The 21,146-nt window shown below is 41.4% G+C and overlaps 1 protein-coding gene across 7 annotated transcripts in view; it reads right to left on the bottom strand.

Annotated features, from left to right (window-relative positions):
- Nucleotides 1–20,785, bottom strand: part of ZMYM2 (zinc finger MYM-type containing 2) — a 61,570-nt gene extending 40,785 nt beyond the window's left edge. For 2 of the 7 annotated variants that reach the window (XM_043891675.1, XM_043891674.1), the window contains exons 1-3: nucleotides 20,433–20,652; nucleotides 19,544–19,612; nucleotides 1,837–2,693 (exon numbers count right to left, since the gene is read on the bottom strand). In XM_043891675.1, coding sequence (XP_043747610.1) covers nucleotides 1,837–2,683 — 847 coding nt within the window. In that variant the 5' untranslated portion in view covers nucleotides 2,684–2,693; nucleotides 19,544–19,612; nucleotides 20,433–20,652. Of the gene's footprint in view, nucleotides 1–1,836; nucleotides 2,694–19,543; nucleotides 19,614–20,432 lie in introns of those variants that run through there. The other 5 variants (XM_043891678.1, XM_043891676.1, XM_043891673.1 and 2 more) reach the window with 5 other exon arrangements.
- Between the last annotated feature and the right edge of the window lie 361 nt (nucleotides 20,786–21,146).

A 21,146-nucleotide genomic window follows, 5' to 3' on the forward strand; every position in this document is an offset into this window, starting at 1 on the left:
TCAGGGGCACGAGGTGTATCTGTCTGGCTTTCCGATGCGCACTGGACAGTCCCTGACTCAGCAACAGTCCTCAAGTACTAGGGGTCCCAATACACATGGATTTAAGAGTTAAATACTAAAAACTAAAATTGAACTAAATGGAGAATTAACAAAATCAAACATATACTCTTGATATGGTCAAAAGTTAAAGATCTACTGTTAGGTATTTAAAGGGGCCGGAGGAAGGGAAAGTGTGCAAAGCTAGTCCTATCCTGCAATCTCAGGTTACAATTAAATGTACCATCCTCAACAGTGAAGACTGCACACTATGTTCTTTTTCATATGTTTTTAATATATTTAAAATTATAAGAGACAAAATAGCTGTTTTGAAACTAATTTGACTATTATCAAGTCTTAAACTTTTATGTGAGCCAGAAGGAAAGACATTCTAATATACAGCTGATAGCAGTTTAAATTGGTAAAACCTTTCCAGAAGGCAGCATGACAAACTATTTCCACAACTTAAAAATGCTCTCACAAATTCACATACACATATACACATCAATGACCTACCAACAAATATATGTAAATACATACAAGGGGAAATGGTCTTGGGAGACATTAGAATTTTTCAAAACTGAGTATTAAGAAACATACTTTTTTCAAAATCACTATAAACCAGAACACCTTTTTATAACCAATGATCTTTAGATGGATGGAAGAGTGACACTCTCTGATCCAGTAACTTTACTTCTAGGAGTAAATGCTAAGAAATCATCAGAAATTTGAGAGGAAAAAAGTTCATCATATACCAACAACAGCAAAAAAGGAAAATGGTGTAAAAGCCAAATATGGCGACTGGTATAACGAAACCCACTGTGCAGTCACTACAACTTTCATGTATCAACAATTTTAGTGGTATGAAAAAATACAGAGCCACATTAAGCAGAGGGAAAACAAGAAGGAACATTATGAAGAACTGCACTCAAGCAAGTTAAGAAATAGAAGGGAGAAAGAATGACAATCAGCCACTCAAACCATTATCAACAGTGGTAGGTAACCTTAATTACCTATAAGGGTTCCCCCCACCCCGTTTTTTAATTATGGATTTTCCAAATATTCTTCAGTAATTAGATATTACTCTCATAACCAAAAAGAATAAGTAAGAAAAACAACCAGCATTTCATAAAACATTCTACCCAGCCTCAGTTTCAGTCATTTCTTATTATTCCCCACAATCCGAGGCTGATAAAGTTGCTAACAAGCTTAAAATGATGAAGCCTAAGAGAAGGTACAGAGACAGGCAGGCCTGACATGGTCGGGAAAAGGCACAGAACTCTTCTCACAGCTTCCACAGAGTAAAGCTGCCTGCAGAAAAGTATTTTCAAAGAGTCAAGAAATTTACCAATCTTTACATATTAAAAAAAATTAGTGCTAATAAGTAAAAATTAAAATCAGGCAGTCAAAATTAAACACAAATCTAAATGCAATTACACAACATGATATTGCTCCTCACATGTACTAAGTATCTTTTCGTTCTCTATTTGCACATTAAAACCATACCATTAAAAACACACAAGCATAAAACAAGTACATGACAAATAGGATGCCAAATCATTAGACTTGAGTATGGTGAATATAAATAAAGAGTATTTTGTTCTGATTTTCTAATACTCTACAGAGAAATATTACATACATAGTTTTACATCTCTTATTACTTAAAATTTGAAAGTCAATAGAATTAACACACCTTACATGAGTAAACTAACCAAAGTAGCACCAATTAGGACAATGAAAGAAGAACCTGCTTGTAAACAACCCCTAGAGGGGGGGCGGGAGAGGACCCTTACTGCTTACCAGGGTTGTGATGAGCTGCAGACTCTCCGTTCTGAAATGCGTCTCCTGCCACATTCATTCTACCAGGATTGAAAGGTCCTACTGCAGTCTTGGTCTGTGAAGTTAAAGACGGGGTGTATGTTTGCATATTAACACCAAAATTACTTGACTGCAGTCCATTAGAGACATCTCCCAAGCTGGCATTCTGCAGGGATGTTACGTGTGTGATCATCAGGTTCATGTCTCTCCCGTCAGTGTGTTCTAACTGGCCATCACTCACAGAGCCGACGCCTGTTTCTAAGGTCGTAACGTTAGCGATCTGAATCTCAGAGTCTGGTTCTGTGGTGATGCCACTATTACCCATTCCTGCATTTACCTTACTTCTTGAAAAACTGGAAGGGGAGAAATCCACATCATTGGTTCTGTTTTTAGACTCGGATGGTCTCCGTTCAATAAAACTGGATGAATTTTTCTCTTGCCCTTGATTTGTTTCCATATCCTCCTCATCATCAATGACAATCGTCTCACTTACACTCCCCTTCTGAGAAGCCAATTCTTTTGAGGAAGGAAGAATTTTGGAATCATTTCCTGGCAGATCTTCATTTTTCGATGATGTAAATGTTATGGTTCTTTGATCAGCCACCACTGGTGCACAAGGAGGAGGTGGTTGTATTGGTTCAATAAACACAACATCATCATCGTCTTCCACTGATGAGCTCTGAAACTTATTAGATCTAGTCACTAAAGGATTAGGTGGCCCACTAAACGAATTTCCTACATCCGTGAGACTAGCTGCCATGGCCGTCCTCCCCAATAGAACAGGAGTCTGATCAGTCACTTCCAATCCTCCTGCTGAACCTGTGTCCATGCCAAAGACCCTGTTAAGGAGATGGAAAGAAGACACACATTACAAATGTCAGTATATGGCTTTTGATGTGACTCAAATTCAAAGAATTTTTTGAAGGTTCTTTTACTTTCTTTCTTACTCTAAGTGACAACGATTCTTATCAATGATCCAGGAAAAATTTGATATCCACTCTGTGATGTTCCCTCATTCACTAATCATTTCATATAGTTTAACATGTGAACTTCTTGTGATATAAAAATACAGGTAATTATACAATTTTCAATAAGAATATTCAGTATATTTGCAACCTCCTCTTCTCTACCACTGCCCACCCTGTAAATTTTAACACTGAAAACATAGATAAATCACTCCACACACATGTGAACAAAAAAATAACTAAAATCTGATCATGACAATCTCCTCTTGATATTTATTCCACTTATTCACTGTACTGAATTACAATGACATGATTTAATCTCCAACTTTCCTTACCTTATCTTTTATTTTTTTTTAAATCCACTGTTCTCACATTCCCTGCCTCCCATGTAGCTGCGTGATTAAATCCTTCTGAGAATCTGAAATCTTTGTCAATCGCATCCACAAAGCGTAAATGCCCACTGCCCTGCCCTTCGTGTCCATCTATCGGGCTGCATAACAGTCCTGACGACATCAGATACTAAGCCCTGGAACCTATAACTGTTACTTCACATGGAAAGGGGGTCTGTGCAGAGATGATGACGAGAAAGGACTTCAAAATGAGCTTGGCTGAGTGGGCCCTGCACACACCTCTTGTACCCCATCAAGAGGTGGAGGAGACGACAGGCACTGAGACCAGAGGCGGCTGCGGAGAGGCAATGAGACAGCCCAGCATGTCGCAGCACCAAAACCTACAGGAGGTGAGGAGCGAGCCCTTCCCAGAGCCTCCCCGGCAAGCTCAGCTCTGGTGACACCTTGGCTTGAGCCACCAATTTCTGACTTGTGACTTTCAGTTTTAAACTGCCAAGTTTGTGGTAATTTGTTACAATAGTCCTAGGAAAATATTATCCACCCCTTGGTTACATCTTCAAAATAACCCTGATATAGCTGTAATATCTGCCCCATGTTCATGACTTAGAAATTGTGGCTTAGAGACGCTAACTAACCAAGTCACACAGCTAGAATGCGTCCCCAGGTCTTCACCACAACAGTCCAAACTCCTCATGACTCTGCCACAGTCGACTCATATTTCTGAGCAACTACTACACAGGCAGAGCTGTGCCGAAGCCAGAGACAGCAGAAAGTTAACAATAAAACAGTCAGAAAGGAAAAAAAATAAGTTACTGAGCAGATAGACAATGAGGTGATGGGCACAGATGGTAGCAGACCCAGTCCTGAACATGGATCACCTTCATCTTAGAGGCTAAACTGGAAAAAACAAGGAGGGAAAATGCAGGGTGAATACAGACTGCAGGTCAATTTGCAGAAAGACAGACAGGACCGTGAAGTGGTTTGTACCCTACACCCTCAGAGGAGACAAGACTGCAGCTGTGCAGGTGTGGAAACCTGGTCTAAGGGCCCAGTGCCAACTCTGAACTGCCTGGTAACCCTTCTTCTCTCATAAGGCCACTGAGCCCAGCCTGGAAACACAGAAGCTTACAAACACTGCCTCATCTATACAGCCATTCGCTTACACTGCGACAAAAGCCTCTGGACGGAAGATGACCACCCTAATATAAATAATTATCACGCTGACAGATGGCTGACAAGCATGAAGAAACTATTCACTGTGTGTGTTGGTGCATTTTCTGAATTTGTGAGCATGATTTCTCACTTAAGTTAAATTTTAAATTTTAGAAAAAACAATGGGTAAAAGGGTAAAGAAAAAAGACTTCTGTGAGCAGGTGACACTTCACTGACACCTGGAATGATGAGCAAGAGCTAACTGGGAAACTGGAGTGAGGGCAGCTCCCACAGAACCCCAACGGGAACAAGGCTGACACTTCCAGCACCAGGGTGAAGGCCAAACATGGCTTGAACAAGGTCCATGGAAGGGAACAGGATGAGAGGAGATACAAAAACAAGCAAAGAACTCACCAAAGTCAGCAAGTCAGGTTAACAGTTGCATTCAACAAAGATTTGTGGAGTACCCAGTATCCGCAAGACACGGTCTGAGGTGTTGAGAAAAATCAATAAACCAAACAGGTCAACACCCCTGCCATCACAAATCATGAACCTGGGAGTCACCTGATGGTCTAGTGGTTAGGACCCCAGGCTTTCACTGCCAAGGCCCGGATTCAAGCAACCACCAGAAACTATTCTAAAATTCCACAAGCCAGGAAAAAAAAACAAACCTGTGAATCACTATGTTGTACACTTGAAACTTTTAGAATATCATAAATCAATACTTCAATTAAGAAAAAGCAGTAGCTCAGATATATAAATCAAAAGTGCCCAAGGTTCCAAGACAAAGTCAGGACTCCACACACTCTGCACAAAGCTTGGCTCCAAGGCTTCCCTGGTGCCCTAGTGGCTAGGATCCACCGGCTAATGCAGGGGACACAGGTTCGGTCCCTGGTCCGGGAAGATCCCACGTTCAGTGGAGATTATGAGTCCATGCTTCGCAACTACTGAGCCAGCACCATAGAGTCCATGAGCCACAACGACTAAAGCCCACACACCACAGAGAAAGCCCACATAGCATGAAGACCCAGCACAGCCAAAAATAAATAAACCTTTTATTTTTTAAAAAAAGCTTGATCCTACAACTCTCTTCATTCTTCTTGTTTAAGCTGTTTGTTTTAGGATGGAAGACATGCTAATATTGGAAAATGAGAAACGACACATTTATATCTGCTTTAAGGAAAATGGATGATTTCATTTCAAATCAAAATTTAAGGGGTGACTATTTTGCCTTACTCAAAGACCTAAAAATTATCATTCTATGCTCTAAGACACTTTAATTGTTATTATTATTATTATTTTTAGCTGTACCATGCAGCATTCAGGATCTTAGTTCCCCAACCAGTGATTGAACCCAGGCCCTTGGCAGTGAGAGTGCGGAATCCTAACCACTGGACCACCAGGGAATTTCCCAAAGACACTTTAAATATACTTTCAAATATTAAAATATATACTATATTAACCTAATAAGGAAGACTTGTTTATAGTAAAACAGCAGCATGTGCTGGGAGAAATCTTCATACAAGGCCTTCACTTAACTTTAAGTAAACATAAAAACTTTTTAACCTCACTACAGAAAGTTTTAAATGCTGAAATAAGTTGAATAACATTTGATTCAAAATTTTAATAACTGATTCAATTAGGTTCCTTAAAATACAAGTACATTCATCCAGTAATAGTTAACATCTACTTAATACTTATTATGAGCCAAATATTCATGACAATTAAACATTTAAGCAACCCAATGAAAAGTAAAATCATTATCTCCCTTATATAGATGTTTTTAAAAATGCAATCCTCTAAAGTAAACTGCCCAGGACTTCCCTGGTGGTCAAGTGGTTAAGAAATACCATTGAAGGAGGCATGGGTTTGACCCCTGGTCAGGGAACTAAGATCCCACATACCACAGACAAAAAAAAAAACTAAAAGTAAGCTGCCAAGACCATGGTGAGAAAATGAGGGGATATGAACATTCATAACTACTATATGTTATTAAGTATTAAACAAAAAATAATAGAGCACAACTCTTATTAATTAAAAAAAAAAGACCACATCATTCAATAAAAAAGTAACCAAATCAGTATGTGAAATATACAAGTATCAAAAGGAAGAAATATCAAGCCCAAAGTACCAGGGTAAGATGAGATGTAACATAAATGGAACTGACTTGTAGTTAATATCCATCTGTCAGAAAGAAGGAAGGATCTTCATCAACATAACAATTTTCAGAAGAATGTGGTGTAAATCCACTGAGCTTAGGGAATGCAAAAGCTTTTAAAGCATGAGTTTTTTGCATCTTTTCTCTATTTCAGCATACCTAAAACAAGATGACAATTTCTGGGGCTTAAGACAGAACTGAATCCCCAGTGCCCTCTGGTGGCCGTGAGGTATCCCCTCATGTCTCCTCCCAGTGTAACTGTGGGGAGAGAAGACTTCTCTTACTGCACAGTTCTCATCTCCTCATTTCTCCTGACAGTGTAACTGTGGAGAGACTTCTCTTAATACACAGTTCTCATCTCATTTCTACTGACAGTGTAACTGTGGAGAGAGAGAGACTTCTCTTAATGCACAGTTCTCGTCTTCTCATTTCTCCTCACAGTGTACTGTGGAGAGACAGACTTCTCTTACTGCACAATTCTCTGCAGTAATCCACACTTCAAAACAGAGTAATTTACTCAGCCATAACAGTTCTTTCCAAATCCTAGACTATAAATAAATGTGGTCACTTCTATATGCCACAGAGAATATGCTTCAACTACCACTCACTGAGTCCTATAAAGAAAAGACAATCTGAGTCAAGTTGGTCACTTCTATCTTATCCAAATAAAATCTATTCCCTTCACCCACTTTTCTATACTAAATCAATTCTAATTAGCTATTTAACACCAAGTAAATAACTTCACCTTTCTGGACTTCAATTTTCCCTAAAATAAATAGCATTTATTTTATGGTTTTCCTTAGAATTTAAAAAGATAACTGAATGTGAAAATCTATTAACACATTGTTAACTCCTAACAATTACCACGCAGTTTTGTTGGTACATCAAGATTTCCGTAAGTTTCTAGTTCATTTTTAGGCTTCCTTGTGATACTGCTTCACTGTAATGGACCACATGCTTGTGTCCTCCTTTAAATTCATGAGATGGTATAAGGAGGCGAGGCCTCTCCAAGGCGATTAAGTCAGGAAGGTGGGGCCCTCATGAGTGAGATGAGTGACTGTTTTATAAAAGACCAGAAAGCTCCCTCTCCCACATGAGGACACAGCAGGAAGAGGGAAGCCTGTGTGAACAGGAAGCAAGCCCTCACCAGCACGTGGTCTGCAGAAGCCCCAACCATGGACTTTCCGGCCTCCAGAACTCTGAGACATGAAGGTCTATTGTCTCTGGTACTTCTGTTATACCAGCCCAAGTGGACTGAGACAATCGTCATAAACTATAAATGCTTTCACAGCTTTACTTGATTTTACATTGATTCCATGAGAATCAATTAATCCCAATACTTGATGTTCTCATGAAAAAATGAAAATGTAGTTAAAAAATAAAATGTTTGGGACTTCCCTGATGGTCCAGCTGGTTAAGACTCTGTGCTTCCAATTCAGGGGGCATCAGTTCTATCCCTGGTCAGGGAACTAAGATCCCACATGCCATGTGGCATGGCCAATAAATAAATAAAATGTTGACATTCATAACAATAAAGGATTAGCAGTCGCTAAGAAAAGCTGGTGAACTTTCAATAAAAATCACAAAGAAAGCATTTCAAAATGATTCAAGAAAAATATTCATTCATCATTTTCTCACTGATGAGCCCGAGCTTTCTAGGTACCAAAGGAGGTACAAAGAAAGCTAAGGCAAATTCTTCTCTACAGTAAAGGCTATTATTCAACATGTGTTTATGGCACCTATAATAGTTCTGAGGCAGTATGACAAACTAAATGTTTTTTAAAATAAAAATCCCTGGGAATTCCCTGGTGGTCCGGTGGTTAGGACTTTACACCTAACCACTGCCACTATCTAACCCTATGCTTCCAATGCAGGGGGCATGAGTTTAATCTCTGGTTAGGGGACTGAGATCCCGCAGGCCCTGTGGTGCAACCCCGCCAAAAAAGTAAACAAACAACTGGAGAGGGTGTGGACAAAAGGGAACCCTCCTACACTGTTGGTGGGAATATAGATTGGTGATGCCACTACAGAGATCAATACAGAGGTTCCTTAAAAAAAAAAAACTAAAAATAGAGCTATCATATGATCCAGCAATCCTACTTCTGAGCACATATCTGGAAAAGATGAAAACTCAAACTAGGAAAGATATATATGCACCTCAATGCTCATAGTAGCACTATTCACAAGAGCCAAGACTTGGAAGCAATCTAAGTGTCCACTGACAGGGAAATGGATACAGATGTGGTGGATATATACTCAGTAAAATATTACATGGTCAGAAGAAAGAATTCACAGCAACATAGATGGACCTAGAGATTATCATACTAAATGAGGGAAGTCAGATAAAGACAAATGTCATATGACATCACTTATAGAATCTAAAAAATGATACAAATTTAGACTCATAGACACAAGATAAACTTATGATTACCAAAAGGGAAAGGGGGGTGGGGGTGGATAAGTTAGGAGTTTCGGATTAACAAATACACAGTATTGTGATTTCTCTGGCAGTCCAGTGGTTTAAGACTTCACCTTCCAATGCAGTAGGTTCAATCCCTGGTTAGGAATCTAAGAAGCTAAGTTCCCACATTGTCTCCTGGCCAAAAAACCAAAATATTAAAACAGAAACAATACTGTAACAAATCTAGTAAAGACTTTAAAAATGGTCCACAGGGGGGAAAAAAAAGTCATTAAAAAAAACCACATAGATACACACTGCTATATATAAAATAAACAAGGACCCACTGTAAGGCACAGGGAACTACAGTCAATATCTTACAATAACTTATAATAGAAAAGAATATGAATAAGAATGTATATATATAAAACTAAAATCACTTCACTATATACCTGAAACTAACACAACATTGTAAATCAATTATACTTCAATTAAAAAAAAATTAACCAAAGTCCTGGAGATGAAAAATTTACTAGAAGTAGTCACTAGAGGGGATTAATAGCAGATCTAAGCAAGCAGAAAAAAGAATCAGTAAAAATGAAAGGCAGAATATTAAAATTATCCAGTCTGAAGAGCAAGAAAACAAGAATGAAGAAAAATGAATAGAGCCTAAAAATCTGTGAAATACCACTATGTGCACCAATATATGTAACAAAAAGAGACAGAAAAGAACAAAAAACATATCTGAAGAATGGCTATAAACTACCCAAATATGATGAATATAATGAGGATAAACACATACACCCAAGAAGCTCAATTCCAAGATGGCCATACCAAGACAGTAATAATCAAATTGTGGACCCAACAGTAAAAGATAATTTTGAAAGTGAGAGAGAAGTGACTCATCATATGCAATGGGTCCTCATTACCAGATTTCTCATCCAAAATCATGGATGTGAAAAGCTATGGCATAACATTTAAAATGGTGGGGAAAAAAATCTGTCAACCAAAAATTCTATATCCAACAAAACATTCCTCCAACCAACATGAGAAGTTAAGACATTCCCCAGAAAAACAAAGGCGAATTTATTACCTGCAGACCTACCCAATATGAAATGCTAAAGGGAATCCTTCAAGCAAAAATAAAAACAAACTACAGAGTAAGTTGAAGCTGTAAGAAATACAAAACACAAATGAATACATATATATAAAAACAAAAAAGCAACAGGAAGCCAGTATTAATGTACTTTTGGTTTACAACTACTTTTTCCCCTATGATTTAAAAGGCAAACGCATAAGACAATAATTATCAATATGTTAATGAACACACACATATGAAGATGTTATTGGCAACAAACCTAATGTAAAGGGAAGGAAAGAGATGTGTAACAGGCAGAGCACTCACAGATTGTTCAGTGAACAATGAAGAGTATCATTCCTAGTTAAGTTGTTGTAATACTAAGACTCTTATTTTAATCCTCAAAGTAACCATTATAAAAACAATTATAAACTATACAGGGAAGAAGAATCAAAATGGTACACTAGAAAAAATTAAACACAAGAGAAGGTGATAATAAAAGAAACGGGGGGCCGGGGAGGGGGCGGTGTGGATTTAAGACAGAAAACAAATCACAAAATGGTGGAGGTAAACTTCTCCTTACTACTTACTAACAATTACTTTAAATGTAAATAGACTAAATTACTGAAAGAGCTTAGCAGGCTGGATAAAAAGACACACATGATCCATCTATATTCTATCTAGAAGAGACTCATCTTAGATAAAAAGAATACAAGGAGGTTGAAAGTAGGATAGACAAGATACCCCATGCATATAATACCCAAAACAGAAATGCAGTGGATGTGTGGATATTGGACAAAATAAACCTTTAAGTCAAAGAAGTTTACAAGAGGGCTCCCCCAGTGGCCCAATGGTAAAAAATCCATCTGTAAATACAGGGGACACAGGTTCAATTCCTGACCCAAGAAGATCCTACATGACACAAAGCAACTAAGCACTTGAGCCACAACTACTGAGCCTAGCTCTAAGAGTCTGGAAACTGCAACTACTGAGGCCCGCACACCTAAAGCCTGTGCTTCATAACAAGAGAAGGCCCAAGTACTACATCTAGAGAGTAACCCACGCAGCAACAAAGAGCCAGCACAGCCAAAAATAAATAAATAATTTCTAAAGCCCTAATTAAAAAGAGAAACATGGGAAATGAGAAAATACTCATGAAACAAAAGAAAACAAAAACACAATATATTGAAACTTAAGGGATGCAGTGAAAAGTTTTACTCAGCAGAAAACTTACTGCTATTAACACCTACATTAAAAATCTCAAACCAATAAACTTTACACCTTAAGAAATCAGAAAAAGAGCTAAATAAATTAAAACTAGCAGAAAGAATGCAGTAATAAAGATCAGTGCACAGATACACAAAACAAAAAACAGAAAAATAAAGGAAGGTCTTCCCAGGTGGCGCTAGTGGTAAAGAATCTGCCTGCCACTGCAGGAGACATGAGACATGTGTTCGACAGCTGGGTCCGATAGATGCCCTGAAGGAGGGCATGGCAACCAACACCAATATTCTTGCCCAGAGAATCCCATGGACAGAGCCTGTACAGTCCATATGGTCACAAAGAGTTGGACACGACTGAGGCCACTTCACACACACACACAATCCAGTACAAAATAAAAAGGGGGGGAAATGAATGAAAAAAAAATTTTTTTATAAAAATAGAGGAAACAATAAATAACAAATATGTGGCTCCTTGAAAAAATTAACAAACCTTTAGCTAGAATGACAAGGGAAAAACTCTCTAAAGTTATTAAAATCAGAAACAAAGGGAATTCTCTGGTGGTCTGGTGGTTAGGACTTGGCACTTTCACTGCCAGGGCCCACGTTCGACCCCTGGTCCAAGAACTAAGATCGCACAAACCAAGCAGTGCAACCAAAAGAGAAAGAAATTGACATGTGACTAGCAGAACAAATATAAAACAATTTTTTTAAATCAGAAATGATAATAAGGTATTACTACTGACTTTATAGAAATGAATGAATATAATTTCACAATTATATACCAAAAAACTGGACAACCCAAAATAAAAAAATTTTTTAAAAGGGTAAATTTTTAACACAAACTACAAAAACTGACTCAAGAAGAAACACAAAATCTGAATTATAACATGCAAAAAAGACTAATTAAGTAATCAAAAATCTCCCAAAAAAGAAATCAGGACTAATCAGGTTCACAGGTGAAGTCTACCAGACATTTAAAGAATTAACACTGTTCTTTCTCAAATTCTTCCCAATGATGTTCAACATAATCAGTCATTAGGGATATGCCAATCAAACCAGGAAAGACATCACATCCATTGGGATGGCTACTATCAAAATAAAGAAAAAGTAACATTAGTGAAAGGAAATTGGTTAGCTGATCGAAGAAAGGGTGATTGCTTGCGCACTGCTATTGGGACTGTAAAAAGGTGTCACCACTACAGACAACAGAATGGAGGTTATTCAAAAAATTGAAAAATGGAATTACCATAAAATTCAGCAGTCCCACACTGGGTATACTATATCCAAATATTTTCTCTATAGTTAATCATTGTTGTATGGTACCATATGTATCTATTAATATTAAGGGATTTAGTCAGCTTTTCATTGACTTTAAACTTATTTGAAGAAAAAAAAATTCTTTTACGTTATTCAAGTGTTCCCATTCAGAAATATGTAAATCTGTCCATTCTGGTTTTCTTGCATGTCTTACTGTATTATTTTACAATTTCCTTCATAAAATTCTTGCATATGTTATAGTTGTTCCCATTACTTGCAATAGTGAAATGGATTTTTCCCATTACATCATAAAATGTTTGTTTACATAGCAAAGAAAAACTATAAATAAGGTGCAAAAATATGAAAAAGATACATGCTATATAATGTGTATATACTTGTAATCGAAATAACAAGAACTGACATCCATACTTTAGAAAGGAGACAAATTAAACTGATAAAACTTTAACTATTTATTTGATAACATTCAGTGTTGGCAAGAACATGGAAAAACTAGTAGAAAGAGCAGTGAGTTTTGTGGTCCAGTGGAAAGCAAACTGGCAGTGTCTATAAAAACATGTAATATGCACATGTGTGTGCTCAGTTGCTAAGTTATGTCCAACTCTTTGGGCAACTATCGCCAATCAGGCTCAACTGTCCTGGGATTTTCCAGGCAAGAATACTGGAGTGGGTTGCTATTTCCTCCTCCAGGAGATCTTGCCAACCCAGGGATAGAACCCCTGTCTACTCTGTCTCCTGCATTAGCAGGCGGGTTCTTTACCACTGAGTCACATGCTGACTGGTTTCCAGAATCTCTCCCAGAGAAAATACACATGAACCCAAAGAAACTACTTCACAAGTATTTCATGCAGCATTGTAAATAACAAAGAAACCCAAATAGACGAAATGTCCACCAACAGAATATCTGAACTGCTAAGTGCATGTCATGAAGTGCCACACAGCATTTTAAAAAGAAATCCTTACATACTAACTCATAAAAATGTCTAAGACATACTACTAAGTGAAAAAACCAAGATGTAGGAAGATGTACATAGTTGTTTATTGTTGTTCACTCACTGAGTCATGTCTGTGTCTGACTCTTTGAGGCACCATGGACAGTACCTGCGGCACACTGGGCTCCTCTGTCCTCCAGTATCTCCAAACTTTGCTCAGATTCATGTCCATTGAGTTGGTGATGCTATCTAACCACCTCTTCCTCTGCTGCTCCCTCCTCTTGCCCTCAATCTTTCCCAGCATCCGGGTCTTTCCCCATGAGTCGGCTCTATGCATCAGGTGGCCAAAGTATGGCATATAGCATACATGTTTTCAACATGCACATATAAGTTTAATTTATTATTACAGGTACATGTTAATATACGCCCAGGAAGGATTTAGAGTAATACACACTAAACTGGTAATACTACTAATCTCTGGGCAAGTGAGGAAAGGAGTCAGGAGATCAATGATAGATGAACACAGATTATGACTTCATGTTGCATACCATCTAGCCACAAAATCTCTTTTAAGAAAATCTCTTTTAATATCTTTATCAGATACGGGACAATGCTACTCTGGTTTTAGAAGCTGATAGCAATCATTTTATTAACATACTAAAAACCCATTCAAGGGCTATGCCAGCATCTAAAAAATAATCCCTCTTGATTTTGTAAATAAATGAATAAATCAATTAATTGATTCAAGTTACATCTAGAGTGTAGAATTTCCAAGTTAAGGAATAATCTCTTCTTTTCCATAGGGTCAAACTTTAACTGCTAGATAATTTCAAATAATTTTAACTTTCTCTGGGGATCTCATCCACTCCCCTGATTTTAAATAAAACCTCAATGCCCAGACTGATTAACTCATCTCAGTTGAGATGTCTCAAAGCCCCAAACCGCCTACTCCTACATCCAAGTCATCTTGAACTCCCTTTCACCATTTATCTACCCCTCCTCCAATCTCGGCCATTTGGGGGAAGTTAATATATCTAGCTTCCCAGGTGGCTCAGTGGAAAAAGAACCCGCCTGTCAAGCAGGAGACTTGGGTTCAGTCCCTAGGCTGGGAAGATCTCCTGGAGAAGGGCATGGCAACCCACTCTAGTATCTTGCCTGGAGAATCCCTATCCATGGACAGAGGAACCTGGCAGGTACAGTCTATGCGGGTGGCAGAGAGTCAGACAGGACTGAGGATGGAGCACACACGGTTGGCTGTGTACTTGCCCTGGACCTGACACTCTAAGGCTCCTCCTGACCTCACCCTGCTGACATCAGGCTCCTCACGCTTCTACTGAACTAGCGCTACTACCACCACACAGAACTGAGACTTGTGGACTAGCCTAACATACTGGTCAGTACAATGTAAACATTAATCTGCTGAAGACCTTGGCAACATAAGGAAAGGGATTATCAAAAATGTCAACTGCTTATTTATGTATTTATTTGGCTGCATTGGGTCTTAGTTGCAGCATGTGGGATCTAGTTCCCCGACCAGGGATCAAGCTGAGCCCCTGCACCGGGAGCTTGGAGTTAGCCACTGGACCACAAAAGAAGTTCCCAAAATGTCAATTGTTGATAATAGTATATATGCAAAATGACTAGTATGCTGAGAATGAAAAAAATCATAATGTTATTTTAAAAATACAAACTTTGAGGGACTTTATATTTATAAACTTTTTTCTGTCTGAAACCTCTAGCTTATGGCACAACCTTACTTCAAATACTTAACTTAAAAACCTCAACATCTGCTTCATTGACTATGCCAAAGTTTTGACTGTGTGGATCACAAGTGTGAAAAAGTTCTTAAAGAGATGGGAATACCAGACCACCCTGTCTCCTATGAAAACCTGTATGCAGGTCAAGAAGCAACAATTAGAACCAGACGTGAAACAATTGACTGGTTCCAAATTGGGAAAGAAGTATGACAAGGCTGTATTCTGTCACCTTGTTTATTTAACTTACATGCAGAGTACATCATGTTAAATGCTAGGCTGGATGAATCACATGCTGGAATCAATACTGCTGGGAGAAATATCAACAACCTCAGATATTCAGATGATACCGTTCTAATAGCAGAAAGTGAAGAGGAACTAGAGAGCCTCTTGATGAAAATGAAAGAGGAGAGTGAAAAAGCTCCCTAAAAATTCAACATTCAAAAAAACTAAGGTCATGGCATCTGGTCCCATCACTTCATAGCAAAATAGAAGGGGAAAAAGTGGAAGCAGAGACAAATTTTACTATCTTGGGCTCCCAAATCACTGTGGACAGTGACTGCAGCCATGCAATTAAGATGCTTGCTCCTTGGAAGAAAAGCTATGACAAACCTAGACATTATATTTAAAGGCATCGCTTTGCCAACAAAGGTCCATATAGTCAAAACTACGGTTTCTCCAATAGTCATGGATGGATGTGAGAGCTGAACCACAAAGAAGGCTGAACGCCAAAGAACTAATGCTTTCAAACTATGGTGCTGGAGAAGACTCCTCAGAGTCAAACCAGTCAACCCTAAAGGAAATCAACCCTGAGTATTCATTGGAAGGACTGATGCTGAACCTCCAATACTTTGGATACCTGATGTGAAGAGCTGACTTACTGGAAAAGACACTGATGCTGTGAAAGACTGAAGCCAAAAGGAGAAGGGGGTGGCAGAGGATGAGGTGGTTAGATAGCGTTACCCATTCAATGCATATGAATTTAAGCAAAATCTGGGTGATGTTGGAGGACAGAGGAGCCTAGCGTGGTGCCATCCATGGGGATGCAGAGTCAGACATGACTTAAGAGACTGGACAACAACTGCTACACATTACAACTCTAGACTTCAATAAAGAAAGAAAGTGAAGTCGCTCGGTCGTGTCCGACTCTTTGTGACCCCATGGACTGTAGCCTACCAGCTTCTCTGTTCATGGGATTTTCCAGACAAGGGTACTGGAGCGCGGAGAAGGCACTGGCAACCCACTTTGTAAGGCACTCTGTACCTCAAACAAGGGCAACATACAAGAAAACTTCTAAAATAGGAACATTGTTGTACAAAGACGGTATGTCAAGCTCCATACCCACACAAAGGTCTGAAATGTTCACTGTCAGCATCGGTGTGACATCTAAGTATTCAGAGTTGTCCCACCACATGGGGTACAAGAGTCCAGCACAAGAGAACCTAGAGAACTCGGAAAAGCAGGGCCACTCTCCCTTTCCCTCAATGATTTGACAAAGCACAGGAGGAGGAACACATACTATTAAGGATGCACTAAAGAAGGTATCATAAACATGTGAAGTATTTTTAAATATCAAAATACTTCGTAAGTACAACTAAACGTACCTAACTCACATTAAGTGCACGATAAATTTAAGTATAATAAAGAATTTGATTTAATCTAAGTGAATTTAAAATTGTCAGGTTATCTTTTTGCCTGGTGCATTAAAGCACCATTAGTTGATGCTTTTAAGTAAGAGAATTTTTAATTCTGAGCTAAATCGTTAAGGAAAACAAGAACCACATCCCTTCAAAAACTGAGACTTCCCTGATGTGAGTGGTTAGGACTCCGAGCTTCCACCACAAGGGTCACAAGTTCAACACCTGGTTTGGGAAAGAAGATCGCACATGCTGCACAGCGCAGACAGAAAAAAGTATATCCGTGAATAAATCATAGTTGGGCCTCCCTTTTACTGAGTTCCTTCATATCAGCAGATCCAACTGCCTGCAGCACTATTAAAAAAAATTCAGGCATAAGTGGACCCACAATTCAAATCCATGTAGTTCAAGGGTCAACTATATTTGAAAGAATCACTGCTTTCATTAGTATACATATGTTGACATTACAGGAAAGTTCTGATTATACATTTTGTGTCCTCATCTCCAAATGTGTACTTAACATAACCAATTAACCTTCCTCCACTGACATCACAAATAAGTACAAAATTTTAGAATGGTAAATCTTTTGGGAAAGTATGTGGTGATAATATAAGCTTTACCCATCTATTGATAGTTGAAAGATCTAATCCCTGATCCACTATATCTGAATGATTTAATGCCTGAAAAGACCTTTAAACTCATTACAGAAGTTATATTCATTTTAAGTTACAGTATTTAAGAAATAGATACTAGGAGAAGGAAATGGCAACCCACTCCAGTATTCTTGCCTGGAAAAGTCCATGGACAGAGAGGAGCCTGGCGGGCTGAAGTCCATGGGATTACATGACTGAGCATGTGTGCATGAGGGTGCAGGGAGATGGGTTGGTAGCAATAAAGTGGTAGAACTAAAAAAAAAAAAAAAAAAAAAAGAGAGATACTAAATTGCACACATACACACTGAAAAAAGAGAATATATTATTTCTGATTCATATAGACCCTATTAGTTTAAAAGCAGTCAAATAATTATCTAATAGTTATCTAATTGATAACTGTGGTACTACTTTTTTTTTATTCAGAGATACTCGATAAGATTTAATATTCCATATTTGTTTACCACTGGTCTCCAGGAAAAGAATACAGGCTGAAAAGACTGTAACTCCCAGTTTTTTTTCATTTTCAATTTCTAAATTTGTGAAACAAGCATATTATATATTTTAAAACAGGACAACACAAAGGACTTCCCTAGAAATCAGGTGGCTAGAACTCCACACTGTCAATGCAGGGGGCACAGGTTTGATCCCTGATCAGGGAACTAAGATCCTATAGGCCTCAGTGTGGCCCAAAGATTAAAAAATAAATAAATAAAATAAATGAAAATTTACAAATAAAATAGGACACCACAGCTGCTGAACTTTAGGCCTGTAAACCAAAACGAGTTAATTTCAAATCCTTGTTTAAATGAATACTACTACCTGGGTTATCAGCTTATGCCTGTTTCCTCCTCTACCAATTAGGAATAAAAACACTAAGCTTTTATAAAGATTAAACTATTTAATATGTTAAAAAATTAGTCTGGACATGTGTTGATAACTATAGAATGTAAATGATAGGTACACAGAGGTTCAATATATTATTCTCTCTCATAAAGTTGATAGTTGCCATAGTAACTTTTTAAAAAAAACTCACGCTGGCATACAATACAGGCTCAATACATGCTATTTTTATGACCCTGCAGGCCATTTGCCAAGATTTCCTTAAAGGAAATAATACATGAAAGCACCGGGGACCTGCCTAAAGTGGTATTTGCTTAATACAAGTTGCCATCCTCACATCATCCTTCATAATCAGTACTCAGTTTGTGTTTATCGTCTATTATTTTTTGACACATTTGAGACTTAATATTTAAGCATAAGCGACCATACTCATGACTCACCTTTGACAGATATCTGCAAGTTAACCATCGGCGGGCTCCAGAGATACAATGGGTCCAGAACAGTGACTTCACTGATTTTTTGTAACTCATTTCAACTGACGGAAAATGACCCATTATATTTATCTTACTGTCTAGCATATTACAAGGCTACTTTAAAACCGACAAATTGCAAGCATTAAACGATAACTCTCAGGTAACACGTCAGGAACAACTCAAGTGAACACTAAGCATCACAAAAGATTTGGGGCTAAGAGTAGCCAGAGCAGGGAACTAGATGATAAACCAGACAACAGGAGGAGGAGGCCTCACGCCTTTCCTAAGCAAACACGTCAAAGACATCCACCAACTCATGAACCCTAAGAGTCAAGGTTTGTGTTTTACATCACACACTCAGAGCTAAATCCGTCTTTCTGCTTCTCCAACCCCTTCAATCAATTCTCCATTGAAAAGGAAGAGAAAGTGTTAAAAGATGGTTGCAGACCAGGCGTCAAACGAAACGACTTCAATTCCCACTTTGGAACTCTAGAGGGCGCCAGCAATATGCCCTCCTTCCTCCACCCCTCCTCCCGGGTAACGTGAGCAGCTGCAGGAGCCCATCGTCTGGTTGCTGAGGTTGGTATTGCAGCAGGAGCGCTGTCTGCAGCGGTGCAAACAGCAGCGCCCACTCCCAGCTGCCTCACCAGCCATTATCCAGGCTGCGCCCCGGGGACAGTGCCACCCAGGGGTAAGCTCCACCCCCTCAAAACAACGGGGACGCACCGGTCCCCAGGCCGAGGCCCTACATTAACCTGCCAACGTCCTCTAGGAGCATCAAATTAGGGTCAAAAGACTCACAATCGGGGTGTTGTCCTCCTCACGCTCAGCCAAAGATGCACCAGGTAGGGATGAATTCGACTCCTGGTCCTAGGATAAAACAAAAAATGAAAAATGGATCAACATCTAACCAGGTGGGAGAACCAAGCCTTTTCCACCAGGAGGAGGCAGAGAACGGAATAAGAGGTCAAGGAGGTTCGGACCTTCGATTATTGCTCCCCAGCCCGGCGCCAACAATCCCCTCCAACGTAAAGTAGAGCAAAACGGCATAAGATTTTTATTTGGGACCAAAACCCACGTGAAAGGCAAACCCTGGAGGGAGGAGGCGGAGGGCAGCAGGCCTGCTCGGGGAGGGGGAGGGGGAAGGGAAGGGCGAGCGCAGCCTCGACGCCAGCGGAGACTCCGATCCCCCGGATCGGCCCGCCCAGCGCCGTCTCCGCCGCGCCCGCACCCACGCCGGGCTGGGGGGAGGCCCGCGTCGCCGCGGGACGGAAACCCCCCGCGTGTGCCCCCGGCTCTTGCCCGGGGGCCGAGACTTGCCCCCCCGCAGTCGGCGACCGGCAGCGCTGCCTCCCCGTCCGCCATTAGAGACCCAGCCAAACAATACGTGCGGAGCCGAGCCGCGCGCGCGCCGGGGCCGGGGCGGCCGAGGAGGGGACCGGCGCGGGGGGCCCGCGCCCTCGCCCCCAAACTCGGGGACCTCGCGCCGTAGCCGGGAGGGCGCTAACGCGACCCCGAGCCCCCACGGAGGTGCCCCTCCCCCACCCACCCCACCCCCACACCGCGCGACCCCCACAGCCGGCCCCCGCCCCGGGCGGCCCCGGGCGACCCCCGCCGCCGGCGGCCGCCTCACTCCGCCCTCGCGGCCGCGCCCGCACTCCCGCAGCCCGCGGGCCGCCCGCCAACGCGCCTGGGACATCAGCGGAGCCGCCGGCAGCCGGAGGCCCCGAAGCGGCAGCGGCGACGGCGGCCGCGCCGCGGGGCGCTCGTCCCGGGTCGGTGGGAGGCTTCGGAGGCCGCCCTCACCCATCTCCGCCTCCCGGCGCCTCCGCCTCCGCCTCCGGAGGCTGCGCCGCTCCCGGCCACCCCCACTGTCGGCGGCCCTGGGCTGGAGACACGGCGGGGACAAGCCTCACCCGGTTCTGGCTGCGGCTCCGCGGAACGAACCTCCCCGCCCCCGGCCCACCCCCCTTCGGCAACACGCGCAACTCCGCTCGGTCCAGTCCCGGCTTTAGCGCTGGTGAGGAGGCGGAGGCGGCGGCCGCGGCGGCGCGGCCCGACCTGGCAGGCCCCGCCTCCTGCGCCCTCACTGGCGGCCGGGGAGGGCGGGCTGGGCACCTCGGGCACGCCCATTGGCTGCGTCCACCTTCCTTCAGGCCCCCCCCCCTTGAGGGGGTGGTCCGATGCCCTGTCCGTCAGCCGCAGGCCACACCCCCGCGCCTCCATTCCACCCCCCCCCTTCCCCGCCCCCACCGTGGCCCGGCCCGTCAGGGTCGGGCCGCCGACTCCAGTTCCCGCAGCACCGGCCGCGGCTCGGCCCCTGGGGCTGGGCGCTGTCGGGCTCCGGCGGCCCGAAGACCACAGCTGGGCCACCTGCCCTCGCAACGGCTGCGAGCGCCGCCGC

Source organism: Cervus elaphus, chromosome 30, assembly GCF_910594005.1.
Source record: "Cervus elaphus chromosome 30, mCerEla1.1, whole genome shotgun sequence".
Classification (NCBI taxonomy): Eukaryota; Metazoa; Chordata; class Mammalia; order Artiodactyla; family Cervidae; genus Cervus; species Cervus elaphus.